Below are 20,757 nucleotides of genomic sequence, written 5' to 3' on the forward strand. Positions count from 1 at the left end.
GTTTCTGATTTTCTAAATTGTATAACAGTGCAAAATATTGCTAATTTTTAGTGGTCTTTCTTGAACTATTTGGAAATAAAGATACAAAAATAACTAAAAACTTGTTGAAAAATAAACAAGTGATTCAATTATAAATAAAGAATTCTACACATAGAAGTAATCATCAACTTAAAGTGCCCTCTTTGGGGATTGTAATAGAGATCCATCTGGATTCATAAACCTAATTCTAAACATTTCTTCACAAAAAAAAAAAAAAATCTTTAACATCAATATTTATGGAACACGTCCAAAAAAAATCTAGCTGTCAACACTGAATATTGCATTGTTGCATTTCTTTTCTCAGTTTATGAACTTACATTCATATTTTAGAATAGAAAGTACTTTATTGATCCCTGGGGGAAATCCAGCACCACAGTATTCAATTAATATATTTATAAATAATTTTTAAATTGTTGCTATTTTTAGAATATTTTCAAAAAATCTCACGTACCCCTTGGCATACCTTCAAGTACCCCCAGGGGTACGCGTACCCCCATTTGAGAACCACTGTATTAAGGCACCAGGTATACAGCATTCAATAGCAAATTGTGACCTAATCCCAACACTGTCGCGAACAGAGGCCTTAAGCCAGTACCCGCAATAAAAATGGTACTGGCAAGTTATGCCATTTGAGTAACAAAACCACATAAGACCTTATTAACGGAGGATAAATACCATGGATGCTCACATTAAAGCCTAAATATTCATGATGGGGGGTCGAGAGGGATAAGAAAGTAATATTTATGTCAGATGAAAGTGTATGATGCTGAATAATTAACCACACGGGCATTTATAATTCATTGGGTTCAATTCTATGATTAAAGCATCCGACTGTGTTCAGCAGGGGTGTTTACATGTTGGGTCTGAAGCATGTTTGACACAAGAAAAAGTCCCTCTGCTTTTATAGAGGGGGCTGAGGGTCTCGTTTGGAAAAGAAAAAGTAGCTGACAAGGGACATTCCCCCATCTTGTCAAGATTTCTGTTCAAAAGCTTGCACATTTTGTGCCTTTCTCTTGTTTTGCGAATCTTCACAAATGAAAAAATGTGAACCACTAAGTTTCTCAGCTCTCTTCCTTGCCTCACTTTGAGGTAATGAAATCTTTGAGTTGTGCAGCGGAGGAGATATTAAAGGAGCTCTGCTGCAAAAAAAAATGCGTGTGCTGTTGCCGCACTGTTTATAAATGTTGCATACACACGACTGAAACCTCCGCTTTGACTTCAATGTCTCCGACTCCGTGGCCTCTAACAGTTCTAATTATCATTCCAAAGGATGAACGCTTTGCAGATATGAAAAAATTATCACGGAGAACTGAGAACGGTAATGGGAGAGAAATGGTGTACTCACTGAGTGCATATGCCCCGAGAGGAGGTGGGTGTCCTGACCCAGCATGTTGGACATCATAAGGGCGGGCAGCTCAGGGTAGGAGTAGGTGTTGAGCAGGCCATTGTGGGGCAAAGAGTGGAAGGGGTACCCTGACTCATGCTCCATGAGGTGCAGCAGAGAGGGGTCAGCATGGTTGGGGGGCGTAATTGGGGGGATCTCGTAGTCTTCATCCCCTGTTCCACCTCCTCCACCGCCACTGCTGCCTCTGCCCTGACTGGAATAGCTCTGCAAAAGCAGGAAAAAAACAGTTCATGTTTGGCCACCTTGTTTTAGGAATATTTGCAGCGCACACAAAAGAATGAGGTTGCAGACATAAAACTGTATTCATATCTATGGGCAATTCAACGTCCGCAACCTATCAACACACATTTGCATATCTTTAGGAACGTGGGTGTAAAGTGCAGTGCACACAGGAAATGCAACGACAGCATGAAATAACTTTGCACCTGCATTTGAAAAAGGGTGATAATAAAAAGCTTATGCAGACATTTGGCTTCATTTAAAAAAGCCTGCCAATCAAATATCTGACACGCACACATACAATCTGCTATTCAAATGCTAAACTAGTGGCTTTGAATAAAGAAATGCTAATTACTACAGTTTAATTCCGCAACAAATGTATGAATTGTTAATCAATTAATTAGGATTATGCAAATCAACAGCTGCTCTAAAGACTAATTTGTTCACTTAAATGTGCGCACCAAGAAGAGAAAACAAGTGAGTCATGAACTAAAAACTATAGCCATGAAATGCCTCGTAATGAAAAGAGCCCAGTGTGTGTAAATAAATGACCCCCACCAAATAAAAAATGGCTGATACATGAGCACAGTCTGTGGTTGTCTTTAACTGAGCTTGTCTTGACATCATACTGCACAGAGAAATGTGCTTTTCTGCTCTCAAAAGCATACTGAGGGTATTCACCAGGGAATGAAAAGCAATTTTGTCAGAAGCAATCTGATGCCAACTCCCCTTTATAATGACTGAAGAAAATTAATCATCACAAATAATATTCCAGTGTCAGCCATTCAAGGGCTTTTTAATACAATTTTTATTATTCATGTCTCGTGGTACACATCAACTAGTTCGTTCTCCAACATTTTAGAAATCAATTCAATATCTTCTTCATGTAGCTTGTCATCTCGCCCGCCAGTGCGGCAATTTATCTTACAAACAAACATTTTAAGCAAACACAAAATGTGGAAGAGCAGCTATGATATCTCCCTAACAGAGCTGGTGCCTCGAGTTAGGCTGGAGCTCTCCTAATGCAGGCTATTATTAGAGGGAATGTAATAACAATAAAACATTTTACAATCGGCGGTGAATGTGCCTTTCCTTTATGATTGGTTAAAATGATCACTAACAGTTGTTTTTCCCACAGTAAAAGGTTTTCCTAATGGCCGCACTCATTTATAATTGTCGCTACCAGGGACTGATTTAAAGCCTGTATACAAATAAGAGACAAATCTCACTTTTTTTGCATGTTTTCTAAAGGTGCATGGTGTCTGGCATCTGTCGCACTTAAGAAAGCAAGGACAAGAACACTGTCTTTTGTTTGTTCCCCCTTTTTACAGTAAGAAAGAATGTGCTATATGACAAATGGGAGACTAATTCGGGGTGGAGCCTTAAGTCAGCTGGGATAGGTTCCAGCTTCTCTGTGACCGGGAAAATGTATGAAGGTTTGAAATAAACAAGAAGAATATATTGTTGCAGTGAGGATTTCTATGTTTTTTTTGTCAATGATTCCATTATGACTTATGACTATTGAACACAGTTACTTTAAGTAACTTGAATTGGATATTAAGCGAGGGTGTCCAACTTTTATCACTATGAGTCACAGTCTATACCAAGGGTGTCAAACTCATTCTAGATCGGGGCCTCATGGAGAAAAATCTACTTCCAAGTGGGCCGGACTGGTAAAATCACGGCACAATAACTTAAAAATAAAGATAACTTCAGATTGTTTTCTTTGTTTAAAAATAGGACAAGCACATTCTCAAAATGTAATAATCATAATGTTGTTGTTTCTTATAGGCTTCCACTTTGGAGACTTTGTAATTTTAAAACACAACCTGGAGAAAAATGTAAACATAAAAGCTGTCATTGTTCTTGTGATGAGAGTGCTGATAAGGGTTGAATTATTGAAGTAAGGCATAGCTCGGTTGGTAGAGTGGCCGTGCCAGTAACTTGAGGATTGCAGGTTCGATTCCCGCTTGTGCCATCCTAGTTACTGCCGTTGTGTCCTTGGGCAAGCCACTTTACCCACCTGCTCCCAGTGCCACCCACACTGGTTTAAAAGTAACTAAGATATTGGGTGTCACTATGTAAAGCGCTTTGAGTCACTTGAGAAAAGCGCTATATAAATATAGTTCACTTAAATAATATGCAACTGCAATGATCTGATATTAGTTTATATTGACATATGTCATGATTTATACTACAGTATTGTTGAACTAAGAACACTTATTATGTTTTGTCTAGCTTGTGTGCTATTGTGCGCTGATCTGTTGTGTAGCTCTTATTAATCTATAGCCGACCATGTTTACTTTCAGTAAATTACTATACTAAAATAGAAAAAGGCTTTGTGTGCTTATTGGAGGACATTTAGTTGTTAATGGCTGTCGAGCTTTGTTAAAGTTAAAGTACCAATGATTGTCACACGCACTCGGTGTGGTGAAATTTATACTATGCATTTGACCCCATCCCCTTGTTCCACCCCCTGGGAGGTAAGGGGAGCAGTGGGCAGCAGTGGTGCTGCGCCTGGGAATCATTTCTGTTAATTTAACCCCCGATTCCAACCCTGGATGCTGAGTGCCAAGCAGGGAGTTAATAGGTCCCATTTTTAAAGTCTTTGGTATGACTCGGCCGGGGTTTGAACTCACGACCTACCGTTTTCAGGACGGACATAAGAGAGATATGGGGACTGCAAGTTGACACCTGTTCAAGTACATGTAAGCAAGCAGCACCAAAATGTTAATTATTCATTGAGAATATTGAACATTACACACGTACAATCCCCGTTTACATATGAGTTGGGAAATTTTGTTAGATGTAAATATAAACGGAATACAATGATTTGCAAATCATTTTCAACCCATATTCAGTTGAATGCACTACAAAAACAAGATATTTGATGTTAAAACTGATAAACATTTTTTTTTTTGCAAATAATCATTAACTTTAGAATTTGATGCCAGCAACATGTGACAAATAAGTTGGGAAAGGTGGCAATACATACTGATAAAGAAATGCTCATCAAACACTTATTTGGAACATCCCACAGGTGTGCAGGCTAAAAAGGGAACAGGTGGGTGCCATGATTGGGTATAAAAACAGCTTCCATGAAATGCTAAGTAATTCACAAACAAGGATGGGGTGAGGGTCACCACCCTGTAAGCAAATTATCAAACAGTTTTAGAAGAACATTTCTCAACGAGCTATCGCAAGGAATTTAGGGATTTTACCATCTACGGTCCGTAAAATCATCAAAAGGTTCAGAGAATCTGGAGAAATCACTGCACGTAAGCGATGATATTACGCACCTTTAAACCCTCAGGCGGTACTGCATCAAAAACCGACATCAGTGTGTAAAAGACATCACCAGATGGGCTCAGGAACACTTTATAAAACCACTGTCAGTAACTACAGTTGGTCGCTACATCTGTAAGTGCAAGTTAAAACTCTACTATGCAAAGCGAAAGCCATTTATCAACAACACAAAGGAACGCCGCCGGCTTCGCTGGGGCCGAGCTCATCTAAGATGAACTGATGCAAAGTGGAAAGGTGTTCTGTGGTCTTACGAGTCCACATTTCAAATTATATTTCGAAACTGTGGATGTGGTATCCTCCAGAAAAAGAGGAAAATAACCATCCTGATTGTTATAGGCGCAAAGTTCAAAAGCCAGCATCTGTGATGGTATGGGGGTGTATTAGTGCCCAAGGCATGGGTAACTTACACATCTGTGAAGGCACCATTAATGCTGAATGGTCAATAAAGGTTTTGCAGCAACATATGTAGTCATCCAAGCAACGTTATCATGGACGCCACTGCTTATTTCAGCAAGACAATGCCAAGCCACGTGTTACAACAGCGTGGCTTTGTAGTAAAAGAGTGCGGGTACTTTCCTGGCCCGCCTGCAGTCCAGACATGTCTCCCATCGAAAATGTGTGGCGCATTATGAAGCGTAAAATACGACAACAAGACCCCGGACTGTTGAACACCTTAAGCTGTACATCAAGCAAGAATGGTAAAGAATTCCACTTTCAAAGCTTCAACAAATTGTTTCCTCAGTTCCCAAACGTTTATTGAGTGTTGTTAAAAGAAAATGAGATTTAACACAGTGGTGAACATGCCCTTTCCCCAACTACTTTGGCACGTGTTGCAGCCATGAAGTTAATTATTATTTGCAAAAAAAAATAAAAGTTTTTGAGTTTGAACATCAAATATCTTGTCTTTGTAGTGCATTCAATTGAATATGGTTGAAATGGATTTGCAAATCATTGTATTCCGTTTATATTTACATCTAACACAATTTCCCGACTCATATGGAAACAGGGTTTGTACATATGGAGGTAATTGGACCAATTTTTATAGTCTTTGGTATGACTCACAACCTACCGATCTTAGGGCGGACACTATAAAAACTAGGCCACACCATCACTGCTTGTGTTATTAGTTCTTACTCAGTCACATGACAATAATTTCGAAAACTTCTGCTTTCTAAGAGAGCTGAAAAAAAACCTATATGATAACAGTGAATGCAGCACTTATGAAAGACAACAATCAGTTAATTAAGCTATTGTTAGCGCCTACCGAACACAACCTGGAGAAAAATGTAAACATAAAAGCTGTCATTGTTCTTGTGAGGAGAGTGCTGATAAGGGTTGAATTATTGAAGTAAAACTCAAACTCCAGTCATTGTTTGAACTGCTCACAGCTGTTTGTGTGTGCGCTCTTTTATGATTATGGTGAACATAAAGTAAAATGTCTGCTTCAGCTAGTTAACGTGAGGTGCATTTAAAAAAAACAACAGACTTGGATTTAATGTAAATGTAAACGCAAGCATGAAATTGTTAGTTGGCAATCAATCCAATGGATTTATAGGCTCCATGTTGATTCAATCATACAAACGTATAGTTATGTATTTTGCACACTATTGGTCTCATAAAATAAAAGTGTTGACATACGCAATTTCTCTGATTTAAATGCTGTCAGAGGCTATTTAAGTTGTGGCTGACATCGCTTTTACAAAGGTTTTTTTTTGTCATTACAGCTGGTTATGATACCCTTGAAGATAAGACAGTGGACAAGGACATTTCACATATAATATTTTCAAATTTAAGATAAATAATTCATAAATATACTGTCGTTCAGGACATTCAGGAGAGCGGATGAAAGAGGGGTCAGAATGAAACAGCAAATGTTGATTCAGCCTTCTCTTTCTGACCTTCACACATCCACTTCAGAGGTGAAATATGTACAAACAGCCTGCACAAAGAAAAAGACAATAACACTGGGAATTGTTGTGCATCATTTGAAAGTACAGCAGTATTGGACCACTGCTTCCATCGAGTCACTTTGTCAGCAATCCCTTGTGGAATTAATAAAGAATGTTTGACATCTTCATTTGAAGCCTATCCTCTTCAATAATATATATATATATATATATATATATATATATATATATATATATATATATATATATATAAATAGAGATATAGCGAGACAGAGGGATAGATGGATATATACTGCAATACTATTCTGTATCAAATACAAAGGAACACATTTGTTTTGCTTTGTCAACACTTTTGACCACATTTTGACTGAACCTTTTGAAATATCACAGCAAACTTTGTGAATTTACTCTTCACGCACATTTTTAAATCACTTATGGGATCTGATACACTTTCAATTCCTCCCTTATTTAATTTGCAAGTTTCACCAACAGAGTGGCACCCAGTTAAAGCAAAAACTAAAACTTAAGGTGAGAAGAATGCATTACATATTGATTAATTGTATCTGGCACATCCAAAAAGCAGATCTCCAGTTTTAATGGTAGTTTTGCCGGCTCATACTTAAAGATGCTTAGTATAAATTGGCACTCTTCTAAAGGAAAAATATTTAATATATCCCTAATACATTCTATGAGATTCTATAAAATAAATAAGGTGAAGTGAATTAGACTTAGACTTCCTTTATTTTCATTCAATTTTGAAGTTTACAGTACAGATAAGAACATTTTGTTGCATTAACTCGTTGCAGTGCAGGATAAAAGAGCAATAAGGTGCAGAGTGTTTGCATTTACAAAAGAATGTGAAGATATAAATAGATTACTGTACAGATTGTGACGATTACGTGGCATCGTGATGCGAGTTCGTTCTCTCAGAGATGCAGTCGGGCTTCGGACACAGCATGGAGGTAAGAAACAATGATTTATTTTAAAATATAAATCAGACTAAGAAACAGAAAAACTTGTACAAAGCACAAAAGGCAAAACAAAAGAGCTGGCATGGGAGCTAGAGAAATAAGAAAGACTTAGCATGGAAGATAGCTGGTTGCGAACAGGAATAAGGGGATCGGAAACAGACTCGTCACTGTTGTGAAACACAAACTAGGAAGCAAGAACGAGTGAACAAAGAAGGCAGGCTTAAATCAAGGCAGTGATTAACAAAAACAGGTGTGCGTCTGGAAACCGCGGCAGGTGAAAATAATATGTTACTATGGTGACAGAACAAACAAGGAAGTGCAACCAGGAACTAAGGCAAACATTAGCAGAACATAATACAAAAAAGACTCAAAACCTGAAACTGATATGATCAGGGCAGCGGATCATAACATGACCCCTCCCCCCCCTTAAGGGACAGATTCCAGATGTCCCAGGGAATAACTAACCCCCCCCAATATAAGAAAGTTCATGAGTCAAGGGAGGGCGGAGGGAGGACATGGCGGAGGGTCAGGTGGCGGTAGCGAATGGAACGCAATTGTCTAAGCGGGCGACCATCTTGGTAAAAGCCACATCCGTGGCTGATGGGCAGGTGGGTACACGTGGCGAGGAGGACGACCAAGGCACGGCCACATCCGTAGCTGATGTGGAGGGGGACGATTCGGCGTCGGCGTCGTGGCAGGCTTGGAAGCAGCGAACGAGTCAGGCGTGGACGCAGCAGCGGACGAGTCAGGTGCGAGTGCAGCAGACGAAGCAGGCGTGGGTGCAGCAGACAAAGCAGGCGCGGGTGCAGCAGACGAAGCAGGCGGCGAAGTTTGGTGTGTAAGGCCAGCTCGAGGTCGCTGAGACGTCGTCAAGGAAACAGGCGGGGTCGTCGTCGTGGAAACAGGCTGAGTCGTCGTCGTGGAAACCGGTGCTGGTGTGGGCTCCAGCCCAGGAGCAGTTGGTGGTGGAGAATCCATCTTTGGGTCAGGTGCTGGAGTGGAAACCAGCTTTGGATCAGGTGCTGGAGTGGGATCCAGACTTGGGTCAGGTGCTGGAGTGGGATCCAGACTTGAATCAGGTGCTGGAGTTGGATCCAGAATTGGGTCAGGTGCTGGAGTGGGATCCAGCCTTGGATCAGGTGCTGGATTGGAATCCAGACATGGGTCAGGTGCTGGAGAGGGATACAGCTTTGGATAAGGTGCTGGAGTGGGATCCAGCCTTGGATCAGGTGCTGGAGTTGGATCGAGACTTGGGTCAGGTTCTGGAGATGGATCCAGCCTTGGATCAGGTGCTGCAGTGGGATCCAGCTTTGGATCACGTGCTGGAGTGGGATCCAGACTTGGGTCAGGTGCTGGAGAGGGATACAGCTTTGAATAAGGTGCTGGAGTGGGATCCAGCCTTGGATCAGGTGCTGGAGTTGGATCCAGACTTGGGTCAGGTTCTGGAGATGGATCCAGCCTTGGATCATGTGCTGCAGTGGGATCCAGCTTTGGATCAGGTGCTGGAGTGGGATCCAGACTTGGGTCAGGTGCTGGAGTGGGATCCAGCCTTGGATCGGGTGTTGGAGTGGTATCCAGCCTTGGATCAGGTGCTGGACTGGGATCCAGCCTTTAATCAGGTGCTGGATTGGGATCCAGCTCTGGATCAGGTGCTGGAGTGGTATCCAGCCCTGGATCAGGTGCTGGAGTGGGATCCAGACCTGGGTCAGGTGCTGGAGTGGAAACCGGACCTAGACTTGGACTAGGACTAGGACTTGGACTATGACTATGACTATGACTTGGAATATGACTAGGACTAGGGCTTGGACTAGGACTTGGACTAGCTACAGGTGCTAGCCCTGGTGCAGCTAGCAGTGGTGCAGTTGGAGATGGCCTAGCTGGAGGTTGCAGCTTGGCTGAGCACAAGACCGGTAAAGGTGGCCGCGCGGGAGGTTGCGGCTTGGCGGGTCGAAAGACCCGTGGTGGTGGCCTAGCTGGGGGTTGTGGCTTGGATGGGCGCAGCTGTGCTACCTGCGCAGCACAGCTCCCAACACTAGCGCCCCCTCAAGAAGCTGATCCCAGACACGCTCCCTGTGGTCAGCGACTGTCCATAATGGTGGGCGGAGGGAGGTCAGGAGGGGGGTAGACTCCTCCCCTCTCGATTGTCCAACAAGTCTCTCCCAATCCCCCCCTGAGGTTTATTGGGAGGGAGAGAGGGAAAGGCCACTGACGTGGGCGGGGATTGAGTTCTTATGGGCGGAGTCCAACAGACAGGTGATTGGGACTGACTAGACCTGCAGTTAATAAAAATGTCCTGATAATGTTTGATCATAGCATCAATGTTGTTTGTGAATGGCTGAGAGACAGAATTTCTAGAGTTTAAAAAAAATTATTCGTCTCCGACGTCATCAAACGTGGGCGGTGGAACGTCATCGGGGGGCGTCAACAGAGTGACGTCATCCGTGCCAGTCTCCAGCTGACGGACAGCCCATTCGGTGAAATGTTTGGCAAAATGTGTGACGGGATTACCAAACAACTGCTGGGAGGAAGACTGGGCTGATTCTGGGTGGCTGTGATCCGGAGGGAAGGATTGTGGGGTTAGAGCATCTCTGTCGCGAGGCGAAACCACCTTGTGCGACTTCCGCCTTCGCGGACACAAGCGAGCTTGCTGAGAGGGGACATCACCGGGCCAGAAGGAGTCGAGCGGGACCAGAAACCCTCCAGGTCCCCATAGCATGTCTGCGTCCGGCGAACAGCGGAGCGTCTCTGCCTCCATAGCTCGGAGTACAGCCCACGTATCTTGGTCGACCTCTGAATAGCCCACAGTGAGAGAACATCCTTTTGTTTGCTTCCTACTGTGACGATTACGTGGCATCGTGATGCGGGTTCGTTCTCTCAGAGATGCAGTCGGGCTTTGGACACAGCGTGGAGGTAAGAAACAATGATTTATTTTAAAATATAAATCAGACTAAGAAACAGAAAAACTTGCACAAGGCACAAAAGGCAAAACAAAAGAGCTAGCGTGGGAGCTAGAGAAATAACAAAGACTTAGCGTAGAAGCTAGCTGCTTGCGAACAGGAATACGGGATCGGAATGGGAGTTGTCACTGTTGTGAAACACAAACAAGGAAGCAAGAACGAGTGAACAAAGAAAGCAGGCTTCAATCAAGGCAGTGGTTAACAAAAACAGGTGTGCGTCTGGAAACCGCGGCAGGTGAAAATAATATGTTACTATGGTGACAGAACAAACACGGAAGTACAACCAGAACATAATACAAAAAAGACTCAAAACCTGAACATGATATGATCCGGGCATCGGACCATAACACAGATAAATATATTGCACTTTTGCATACGTATCAACCTTTACCGATGCATGTTATATTGTCTTTATAGTCCAGCGAGTTAATCTGTTTTTTGAGGGGATTATTCATATACTGTATTTTGTAATATTAAATAATATTGTAAATGTTATTTATATAGCGTGTTTCTCTAGTGACTCAGAGCGCTTTACATAGTGAAGTATTGAGTATTGTTTTTTGTTTACAAATTGTCGTGCACAATACGACGGCATAAAAGTCGCAGCAAATCTGTCATTACCATTGTTATTTATCCTCAATGAAGACAAATAATAGCTGTGCCACTGATGTTCCTTGTAATAAAACACACTGACTGGTACAGTGCCGAAAATAACTGAACCAAAATCTGAGTCATAAAACTAAATAACTTTGAATGAGTATACAATGTCCTATGGAAAGTCATTCAGCCATATGCTCCGCTGTGAATAAAATGACAGTGCAGCATGGTTTTTGAGACAAACAACAGCTGGCCATGCATACATAAAGATCGTCACGTCCAGTCAGCATGCCAGATAGACACATGGCAACAGTAAATCTTTAAAACATCGTATGGAGGAATTTCACAATTCACCTTCAAAGAACAACCTTGCAGAAATCAAGCTCATCATCGGCTACACGGCTGAAGATTGTCCAAAAAAGCCTGTCTGACCTGTCTTTGAAAAGACAATGGAGTACATTTGGGCGACGCCGGAGCGGAGGGTGCGATACAAAAGAAGAACGAAATAGCACCAGGTTGACTGACAGCAGGACAGAACCGGGATAAGTGAAGTGTGCGAGCCGGGGGAGGGCGTTACGAGAGTACGGCGGGGTCACAGGTCGTGTCCGTCACTAAAGGACAGGTGGGCTATGGAAGGTTCTAGCCAATGACGAGGCAGCAAGCTAACCTCTTCGATGCTTCACCGTGCTCTGGTAATTCTCTCAAATGTCACATCAAAATGGATCTCATTTAAGAAGCAGCTGACTTTCCATTGCAGATGTGGGTGGACCTGAGCTGAACGAAGGATGTATTTTGAAAAGGTCTGGAAAAGGGCCATGTTCCACACGTTTATATCTTCTTTTTTTCCCCTCCACACCATTAGAATTCGAGGTAGAGTGAAAGAAATAATACGACGATGGAACGGAAAGCGTTTGGGCGCGATGCTTGGGTCCCGATATTTCCCATTTGAGAGAAAATGTATATAAATAAAAGAAATACAATGTATCACAGTGATTCACCATACCCTGAGGCGACATGGAATTCTCAGTAATCACATAAGGCACTATAGCCGGACTATAATCCTTCTTTATTTTTATTTTCATGATGTCACTCTTTTAGGCCCTTGCTTTATGAGTTGGAGTGGAGAAGGGGAGGAGCGGAGGGGAGCGAGGAAAAAGCAAGGGAGGGGTGAAAACAAATGATGTGGATCCCTCATTGTTCTTTCTCTATGCCCTCATTCCAGTCAGGGTAATAAGAGAACATTGTGATTTACTGTCAGTGAAGCGCAAGAGTGCATCAGAGAGAATCCACTGCAGCAGGGGCCATTAAAATAGATTTAACTTCCCACAGTATTAGGCCAGATGTCTACACTTCTATTATATTTCAATCAGCCATGACCTTGGTCTCTGCGTGATGAGAAAGATCACTAGGAGAGTGGGGCCAAATACACACAGAAAACCGATCAAACTACTTAGTCCCGCTAAATCCCCGCGCTCCATCGTGCTGCATTTTACAGCGGGAACCGAAATAGAGCCAAGGATTCAAGTTTTCTTAAAAGAGTGTATGAATCATTGAGTGTGCTTTTGGTGCTGATAAGTTGCTGCTTTTTTGGAGGTAGAGCTGCTATTCTGCAGGAGTAGCATTTTAAGGAGGATGCTGACAAGAGCGGGACATTGGGGTCGGTTTTGATGTTCTTCAGTGCCTTGCGTACCATCGAATCTGCTTATTTTCTATCAGCCTTTCACACTTAAAGCACCAATACGACACTTTCACGATTGACTTTTTTCTCATAAAGTGCCATCTCCAGGGGCGTCGAAGAGGTGAGGTTAAGTGGGGGGATGATGTAAACTTTGAATATTTTTTTTCCGCCATTTAAATATGTAAGTTATTAAAACGATGTCAAAAATGTTTATATAAAATAAATACATACCGTATTTCCTTGAATTGCCGCAGGGCATAGAGTATGCGCCTGCCTTGAATTACTGCCGGGTCAAACTCGCTTCCCACAATAATTAGCGCACGCTTAGTATTACCGCCTAGTCAAACTCGTGACGTCTTTCCCTGTCATAATTTTCAAAATACCGGTAAATTGAAATCGCATAAAGGGAGGAAGATTAAGAGCTATTCAGTAGGATTTAAGGTCCAAGCTTACATCACACTCAAATTTTTACTGCATACCTTTGGTAAGTGCCAAAGTGAGAAGAGGTTTTAAAATAATTAGCGCATGCTTACTTTTACCGTATGCCTTTGGTAAGGGCAGAAGTGAGAAGAGGTTTTAAATTAATTAGCGCCCCGGCAAAAATTCAAGGAAATATGGTATGTAAAATAGAGTTTAATAAGTTTGCTTGAATCAAATTAACAATGTCTAAGACTAAATGGGTTATACTTGTATAACGCTTTTCTACTTTCAAGGTACTCAAAGCGCTTTGACACAATTTCCACATTCACCCATTCACACACACACATTCACACACTGATAGCGGGAGCTGCCATGTGAGGCCCTAACCACGACCCATCAGGAGCAAGGGTGAAGTGTCTTGCTCAAGGACACAACGGACCTGACAAGGTTGGTAGTAGGTGGGGATCGAACCAGGAACCCTATGGTTGCTGGCACGGCCACTCTCCCGACTGGGCCACGCCGTCCCTGTACTTACACCTCCTATCAAAATGTAGCTAATATAAATAAATCTATCCGTGGCAGCATAGGAGAACATTATGTACAAGTTTCACTTTTGCAGCTCATTGTCCATAACTATGGTGCATTCAAAGACCTTCCATTGAAGTTATAAACAGGGCCGTCACTAGTTTTTAATAATATAATCATATTAATGATGTGTTTTTATGATTTGTATTGTCCACTGATGGTAATCAAATGTGCATGAGCTAATCTCTTCTTTACACTCTGTAGTAAAGGAAACTTTGATTTATAATCCATCCATTTTCTACCGCTTCTACCTTTTAGGATAGTGGGGGGTGCTGGAGCCTATCTAAGCTGCACACCAGCGATAGGAGGGGGACAGACTGGACAAGTCGCCACATCATCACAGGGCCAACACAGACAGACAGAAAACATTTACACTTATATTCACACACCAGGGCCAATTTCAAGTTTAAGTAAATAATAACAGGTTTTATAATTATTTAAATTCATATTCTTCCCCCTTTGTATTAAATTTGTTGGCACATTTTTGTAAAAATATTTTTTATTGTATTGTATTATTATTTTTAACAAATCCAAATTATTTAGGGGGGTTTATGTAGATATTTTCTAGGATTGTGAATTCCATTTTTAAACAGGTAAAAACCTAACTAAGGTTTTTACATGTGCTTTGAAAAGCTGGTATTAACCAAATCCATATTATTTAGTTATTCAGTGCGTGCAAACACACCAAGGGCGTGATCTACGAAGATCCAAATACCACGCACTAAACAGCGTGTACAGGCTATAAAATTGTGTGTACTATTAGTGGATGTGTTGCATGTGATCTACTAAGACTGGATGTAAAATTGATAACTCGTGCAGACCGCCTTATTTATAATGAGGTTTTTGGTATGCATATATACGTGACTGTGTGAACAATCATTTATTGCACATTCATGCTATCATAAGGCAAAACGCCTTATGATAGCATGAATGTGCAATGTTTTAAAACACGCTGCAGACCATGATGTACCACTTTTTACAGGCATTTTAGACACAGTCCTGCAGTGTATCTACAATGGAACACGCTCTTTTACCGCGCTAAAATTGCGCTCATGGGCAATGCTGGGACTAACTGTGAGCATTCCTTGGAATATTCTCAGTTTGTGCCAGCATAAAGGTTTTTTTTCATATCGGAGGTACCCGGTATGTATATCTTCTAGATGAAAAAAAAACAAAAACGAACGTCATCAAAAACAAAAAATGCCAGCACACACCAAAACGCATCAGTTATATTTGTTTTAATCATCCCTTTAAGGCATCCAGCAGATAGAAAAATAGAGCATGACATTGCTGATTAGACAATATTTTCATTTTTGACAGTCCATATATGTTGACAAGTCAAGGTAGAATGGAGCTGCAGCTCAATCACACTTCCTTTCTCGACGTGCTAAATAAAGATGCAAAACAGTGGCTGCAGAACAATTTTAGCCTTGATAAAACACACTGAGTATGCTAAATAATTATATATGCATGTTATCCTCCCAGTAGTGTGTGTGTTCTGATGATCAGCATACCCGATACCCAATATTTTGGTACCGGTACAGGAATCGATACTTTTCAGTACTTTTTTCTACCACTTTTTTCTACCACAAAAAATTGCATTACTGGCTTTTATTTAACAAAAAATCTAACGGTACATTAAACATATGTTTCTTTTTGCAAGTTTGTCCTTAAATAAAATAGTGAACATACAAGACAACTTGTCTTTTATTAGTAAGTAAGCAAACAAAAGCTCCTAATTTAGTCTGCTGACATATGCAGTAACATATCGTGTCATATTCCATCCTATTATTTTGTCAAAATTATTAAGGACAAGTGGTGGAAAATAATTAATAATCTACTTGTTCCTTTAGTGTTAATATCTGCTTACTTTCTCTTTTAACATGTTCTAGCTACACTTCTGTTGTAATGTAATAATCACTTAATCATCTGTTGTTTGGATGCTTTACATTAGTTTTGGATGATCAATCCAATACCAAGTTGTTACAGGATCATACATTAGTCATATTCAAAGTCTCATGTGTCCAGAGACATGCGTATTTCCTGAGTTTATAAACACAATATAAAAAAAAAAACCCAAAAAAAAAACAAGATTCTGTGATGCTAAAAAAATATTGATGTAATCATATTAGGATCGATTAGTTACGCTCCTGTACTTGGTATCATTGCAGTGGATGTCCGGTGTAGATCCACCAATTGCGTTTGTTTACATTGTGTCGCCGGTGAGCTACGGTGTGCAGTGAAACACCTTTAGCTATTCTTCGTCCTGCAGGGATGATACTTGCAAAAAACTAACTTTATTTGTCACCATGGAGGCGAGGATTAGTGATTTAGAAGTAGCTGCACTGCAGACTGCGGATGGACTTTAGCCGCTAGCAAGCTCGCCATGTTTTAAAGCACCTCTTCCTGAGGGTGTTTCAGTGTTATAACTTCAACTTTATCGTTAGTTTTTAAGCTAAAATACGTCCGTCCTCCCTTTTCTGTCTACACACTGTGTGTGTTTTTAAGTACTCTGTGATTGTGCGTTGCCGAACATGCTAGTCTGCTCGTAAACCAGCAATGTATCATTAGTATCGCGGTACTATACTAATACTGGTATACCGTACAACCCTACTATGAAGACAGACCCACTGAATGGGGTCACTTAAGAGACACAATCCTCTGCGCACAAGTTTAGTTGTTCAGATTTGCATGTGGTTTGGTAGACGTAAACCTTTCGTAGATCAGGCCACAAGTATGTGTGTATGGTCCTTTAGGAGTCTTGAGTATGGGGGCCCAGAATTTGGTGCTACACCCCTGGGCATCTCTATATCAATTGCTGCATCCATTTCATGCTCATGATAGCAGGGCAAATGTCGCTGCTTGTTCTATTTTTGAGGCTGACAGTAATTGGACTTATTGGCTAGCATGGGATGACCTACATAAAGAATTACGGATTGCCGGTTACGACTCTAAAATCCCGACCAAGCATGGTCGTGTATCTCAGAGACAATTCCCCAAAAAAACAAAAAATGCCTGAATTGACAACTCTCGAGTCTTAACATTTAAATGCATTGTATGATTCTCCTCTCCCGACTTTGCCAAGGGCTCCATAAGACCCCGAAGAGGGATGAAAATGTGCGTTGGCGTTTCCCATCCTTTGTCTTAAATGTCTCTCTAACTCTTCTTGCGGGGAAAAAGACAGGACAAGAGGAGAGAAAAGACGAGCACATTTACTGGTAAGGGGAGAGGTGAGAAGAGTGGCAGCGGGGCTATAATGGTGCATTGTGAGTCACTATTAAGTAACCATGCCTTCGCCCACATCAGGTGTGTGGTGCCAGGGTGCACTCAAGTGACTCAGACAGTGATGGAGACGAGGAAAGGGGTGGTGATGGGGAGGGTGTAATCAGCAGGTTTACACAGGCTAAACAACATCTGGACTTCAATAGATGGTTGGTTCACACTATAATCCCATGTCAGTCTTACTTTTTTGTATGTGTTGAAAATGTTGCCTTTTTTTTTTTCCTTGCCTTTATCAGGTGTTTTATCGACTCACTCTCTTCATCAAACCGTCGTATTTTGCCTGGTGAATAGCCCTGACAAGTTAGCCACTGTGGAGTTATGTACAAACAAGAACACGTCTCTTCAATAGCAATGATGATGTCTGACTTTCCGTCGCTCCCCGAACAATAAGGAAAGCATTTCAAAACACTTTCCCGATGGAGGCACTTGTCTGCCATGAGTGAGAATAAAAGGGAAAATAAGAGCAGCACGTCAGAATAAAAGTAGAACATGCTGACTACAGACGTGCAAGTGTCTCATGTCTTTGTGCTTCATGGTGTTGATTGACCAGATTTGCATGAGTTATGAATATGCATGCTCACAATACAGAGGTTACAGATGCACGTACTGACAGTACATACAGTACAAGTGTGATGATTTGACAATATCATAAAGAAAGTACTAGGCAGGGGTGGGGCGGAAAGCCTTGGACAAGTTGTTGTGTTAAACAATATGTATGATTAGTCAACAATATAGGAAGTACTTATGATCGTGGGGCTGGAAGTATGATGGTAAGACTTTCCAACAGCTTCTTTCCTCGCGCAGTTAATCTTCTAAATAACTAACATGCTCGAATGTTGTAGCACAGTCACCAGCTTTTTTAAGCCTAATATCCCTAGTCTCACAAACCAAAGCAAGATCTACCTCCTTGTCAACTATGTGTATATATATATATATATATATATATATATATATATATATATATATATATATATATATATATATATATATATGTATATATATATACATATATATACACACACGTTAGGTAAGGAAAAAACACAGAGGCTATATCATCCCTACAAGCCTGTTTAAAATGAACATTTGTAATTCAAAAAGCAAAACCTGCGAAACAGACTTGTAGGGATGATATAGCCTTTGTGTTTTTTACTGACCTAGAGAATATATACATATACATGAATATATATGTATATATATACATATATATATATACATGTGTATATATATATATATATATACACACACACACACACACACACACACACACACACACACACACACATACATATATATATATATAAATATATATATATATATGTATACGGCGTGGTACAGTGGGAGAGTAGCCGTGCGCAACCCGAGGGTCCCTGGTTCAATCCCCACCTAGTACAACGTTGTCACGTACGTTGTATCCTCAGCAAGACACTTCACCCTTGCTCCTGATGGGTGCTGGTTAGCGCCTTGCATGGCAGCTCCCTCCATCAGTGTGTGAATGTGTGTGTGAATGGGTAAATGTGGAAGTAGTGTCAAAGCGCTTTGAGTACCTTGAAGGTAGAAAAGCGCTATACAAGTACAACCCATTTATATGTGTATATATACTTATATATATACAGTCAAGAAAATAAGTATTTGAACACCCTGCTATTTTGAAAATTCTCCCACTTAGAAATCATGGAGGGGTCTGACATTTTCACAGTAGGTTTCATGTGTATGAGAGATAACCTAAAAAGAAAAATCCAGAAATCACAATCAATGATTTTTTAACAATTTACAGCTGAAAATAAGTATTTGAACACCTGTCTATCAGCTAGAATTCTGACTCTCAAAGACCTGTTAGTCCGCCTTTAAAAGTTCTCCACTCCACTGTATTATGTGTGAGGTCGTTAGCTACATAGAGACACCGGTCCACCCCATACAATCAGTAAGACCCAAACATTCAGCATGGCTAAGAGCAAAGAGCTGTCCAAAGAGAAAAGAGACAACATTTTACAACTCCATAAGGATGGAAAGGGCTCTGGAGAAATTGCCAAGCAGCTTGGTGAAAGAAGGTCCACTGTTGGAGCGATCATTAGAAAATGGAAGAAGCTAAACATGACGATCAATCTCAATGGGAGTGGAGCCCCATGCAAGATGATGATGACAGTGGGCTACATGACCGATGGCATACTGTACAGTTTGTGGCAGATGTGGCAGAACTTCCAGAAGAACGCCGCATTGCTGGATACAGGAAAATGCAAGTCCTTGCATGCAGGAGGATGCTACAAAATGTCTGATACGTTGCAACAGTCAGCTTTAAAGGGGTATTGTACTTTTTTGGAATCTTGCCTATCGTTCACAATCCTTATCAGGATTCCGAATTCAGGATTCAGGATGCTTTTTTATTCCCCATTCTTTAACATGTACAAGACAAATAAGAACTGAAATTACATTTTCGGCACAGTCCCACTAAGAGCAAACATCCGTTACATGGCGACAAGAACAGGGTCGCCAACATATCAGCCACTGACGGCGCTCCTTAAAAAGGTGGAAGAAAGGTGATATTGGGAAAGGAGGGAAGAGTAAAAAATATCAGTCAAAGGCTGGACCCTCGGTAAGGGGTCCAGACTGACTCCAAGAAAAAAAACGCATCTGCCATAGCACACATAAACAAGTTAAATGCTGTATAATCACAACAACTCGCAACACAGAGGGGGGAGTTGGGGCTCTGGAGGCCAGCCTGCTGCCATAAAGCGCTACTCAGCCATCCATCACCCCTTATGAAAGACAAGAAGACAAAAGTTTTTGGGTTTTTTTCCGACTTCTAACATATAAAAATTGGTTTGTTCTCGGTAGTTGCTGTCAACAATACTTCATTTACGTTCTGTAACTGTATAATAACCAAGCTGTAGCGACATTGTTATTCTAAGTGCGAACACTGACAAACCCTATGTAAAACTTAAAAACTAACTACGGCAAGATATAAGTTGGCTTCTACAACAAAATGAAGGGTGTTTGGGTTTGTAATGCACAACATAATGAGATACGACACCAGCAGTTCCATCTTTGAGCTGATGAATGACTCATTTGGCGACAAATGAACGCCAACATATCATCCTTTATGTGAAAAAACGTCATGCAGGACTAGTTAATTCTAGTGCACCATGTCAGTTTTTGCTAGTGTTGTGGCAAAATACATGCAGTTTACCAGAGTGCACCTTTGGCCTCCTAAAAATAGGTTCTGTCGTTCAGATTGTGCTTCTATATTGCAAAAAGGGTGGTACAGATTATGTTTATGTGCTGCATGTTCAACAACACTGCAAAACACCACAGGTTGGAGAGCATGAATTCGGCGGGAAATGAGTGTCTTCATGGTGGCAGCCGTTTAAATAGGGCGGTCTGAACCACTATTGTG

At 41.2% G+C, this 20,757-nt stretch overlaps 1 protein-coding gene across 3 annotated transcripts in view; it reads right to left on the reverse strand.

The window, feature by feature from the left end:
• The window catches only part of LOC133554737 (thymocyte selection-associated high mobility group box protein TOX-like), a 249,231-nt gene that overhangs the window by 83,821 nt on the left and 144,653 nt on the right, over positions 1 to 20,757 (reverse strand). For all 3 annotated transcript variants that reach the window (XM_061903830.1, XM_061903831.1, XM_061903829.1), the window contains one exon: positions 1,385 to 1,648. In XM_061903830.1, coding sequence (XP_061759814.1) covers positions 1,385 to 1,648 — 264 coding nt within the window. The remainder of the gene's footprint in view (positions 1 to 1,384; positions 1,649 to 20,757) is intronic.

Source organism: Nerophis ophidion, linkage group LG06 (assembly GCF_033978795.1).
Source record: "Nerophis ophidion isolate RoL-2023_Sa linkage group LG06, RoL_Noph_v1.0, whole genome shotgun sequence".
NCBI lineage: Eukaryota > Metazoa > Chordata > Actinopteri > Syngnathiformes > Syngnathidae > Nerophis > Nerophis ophidion.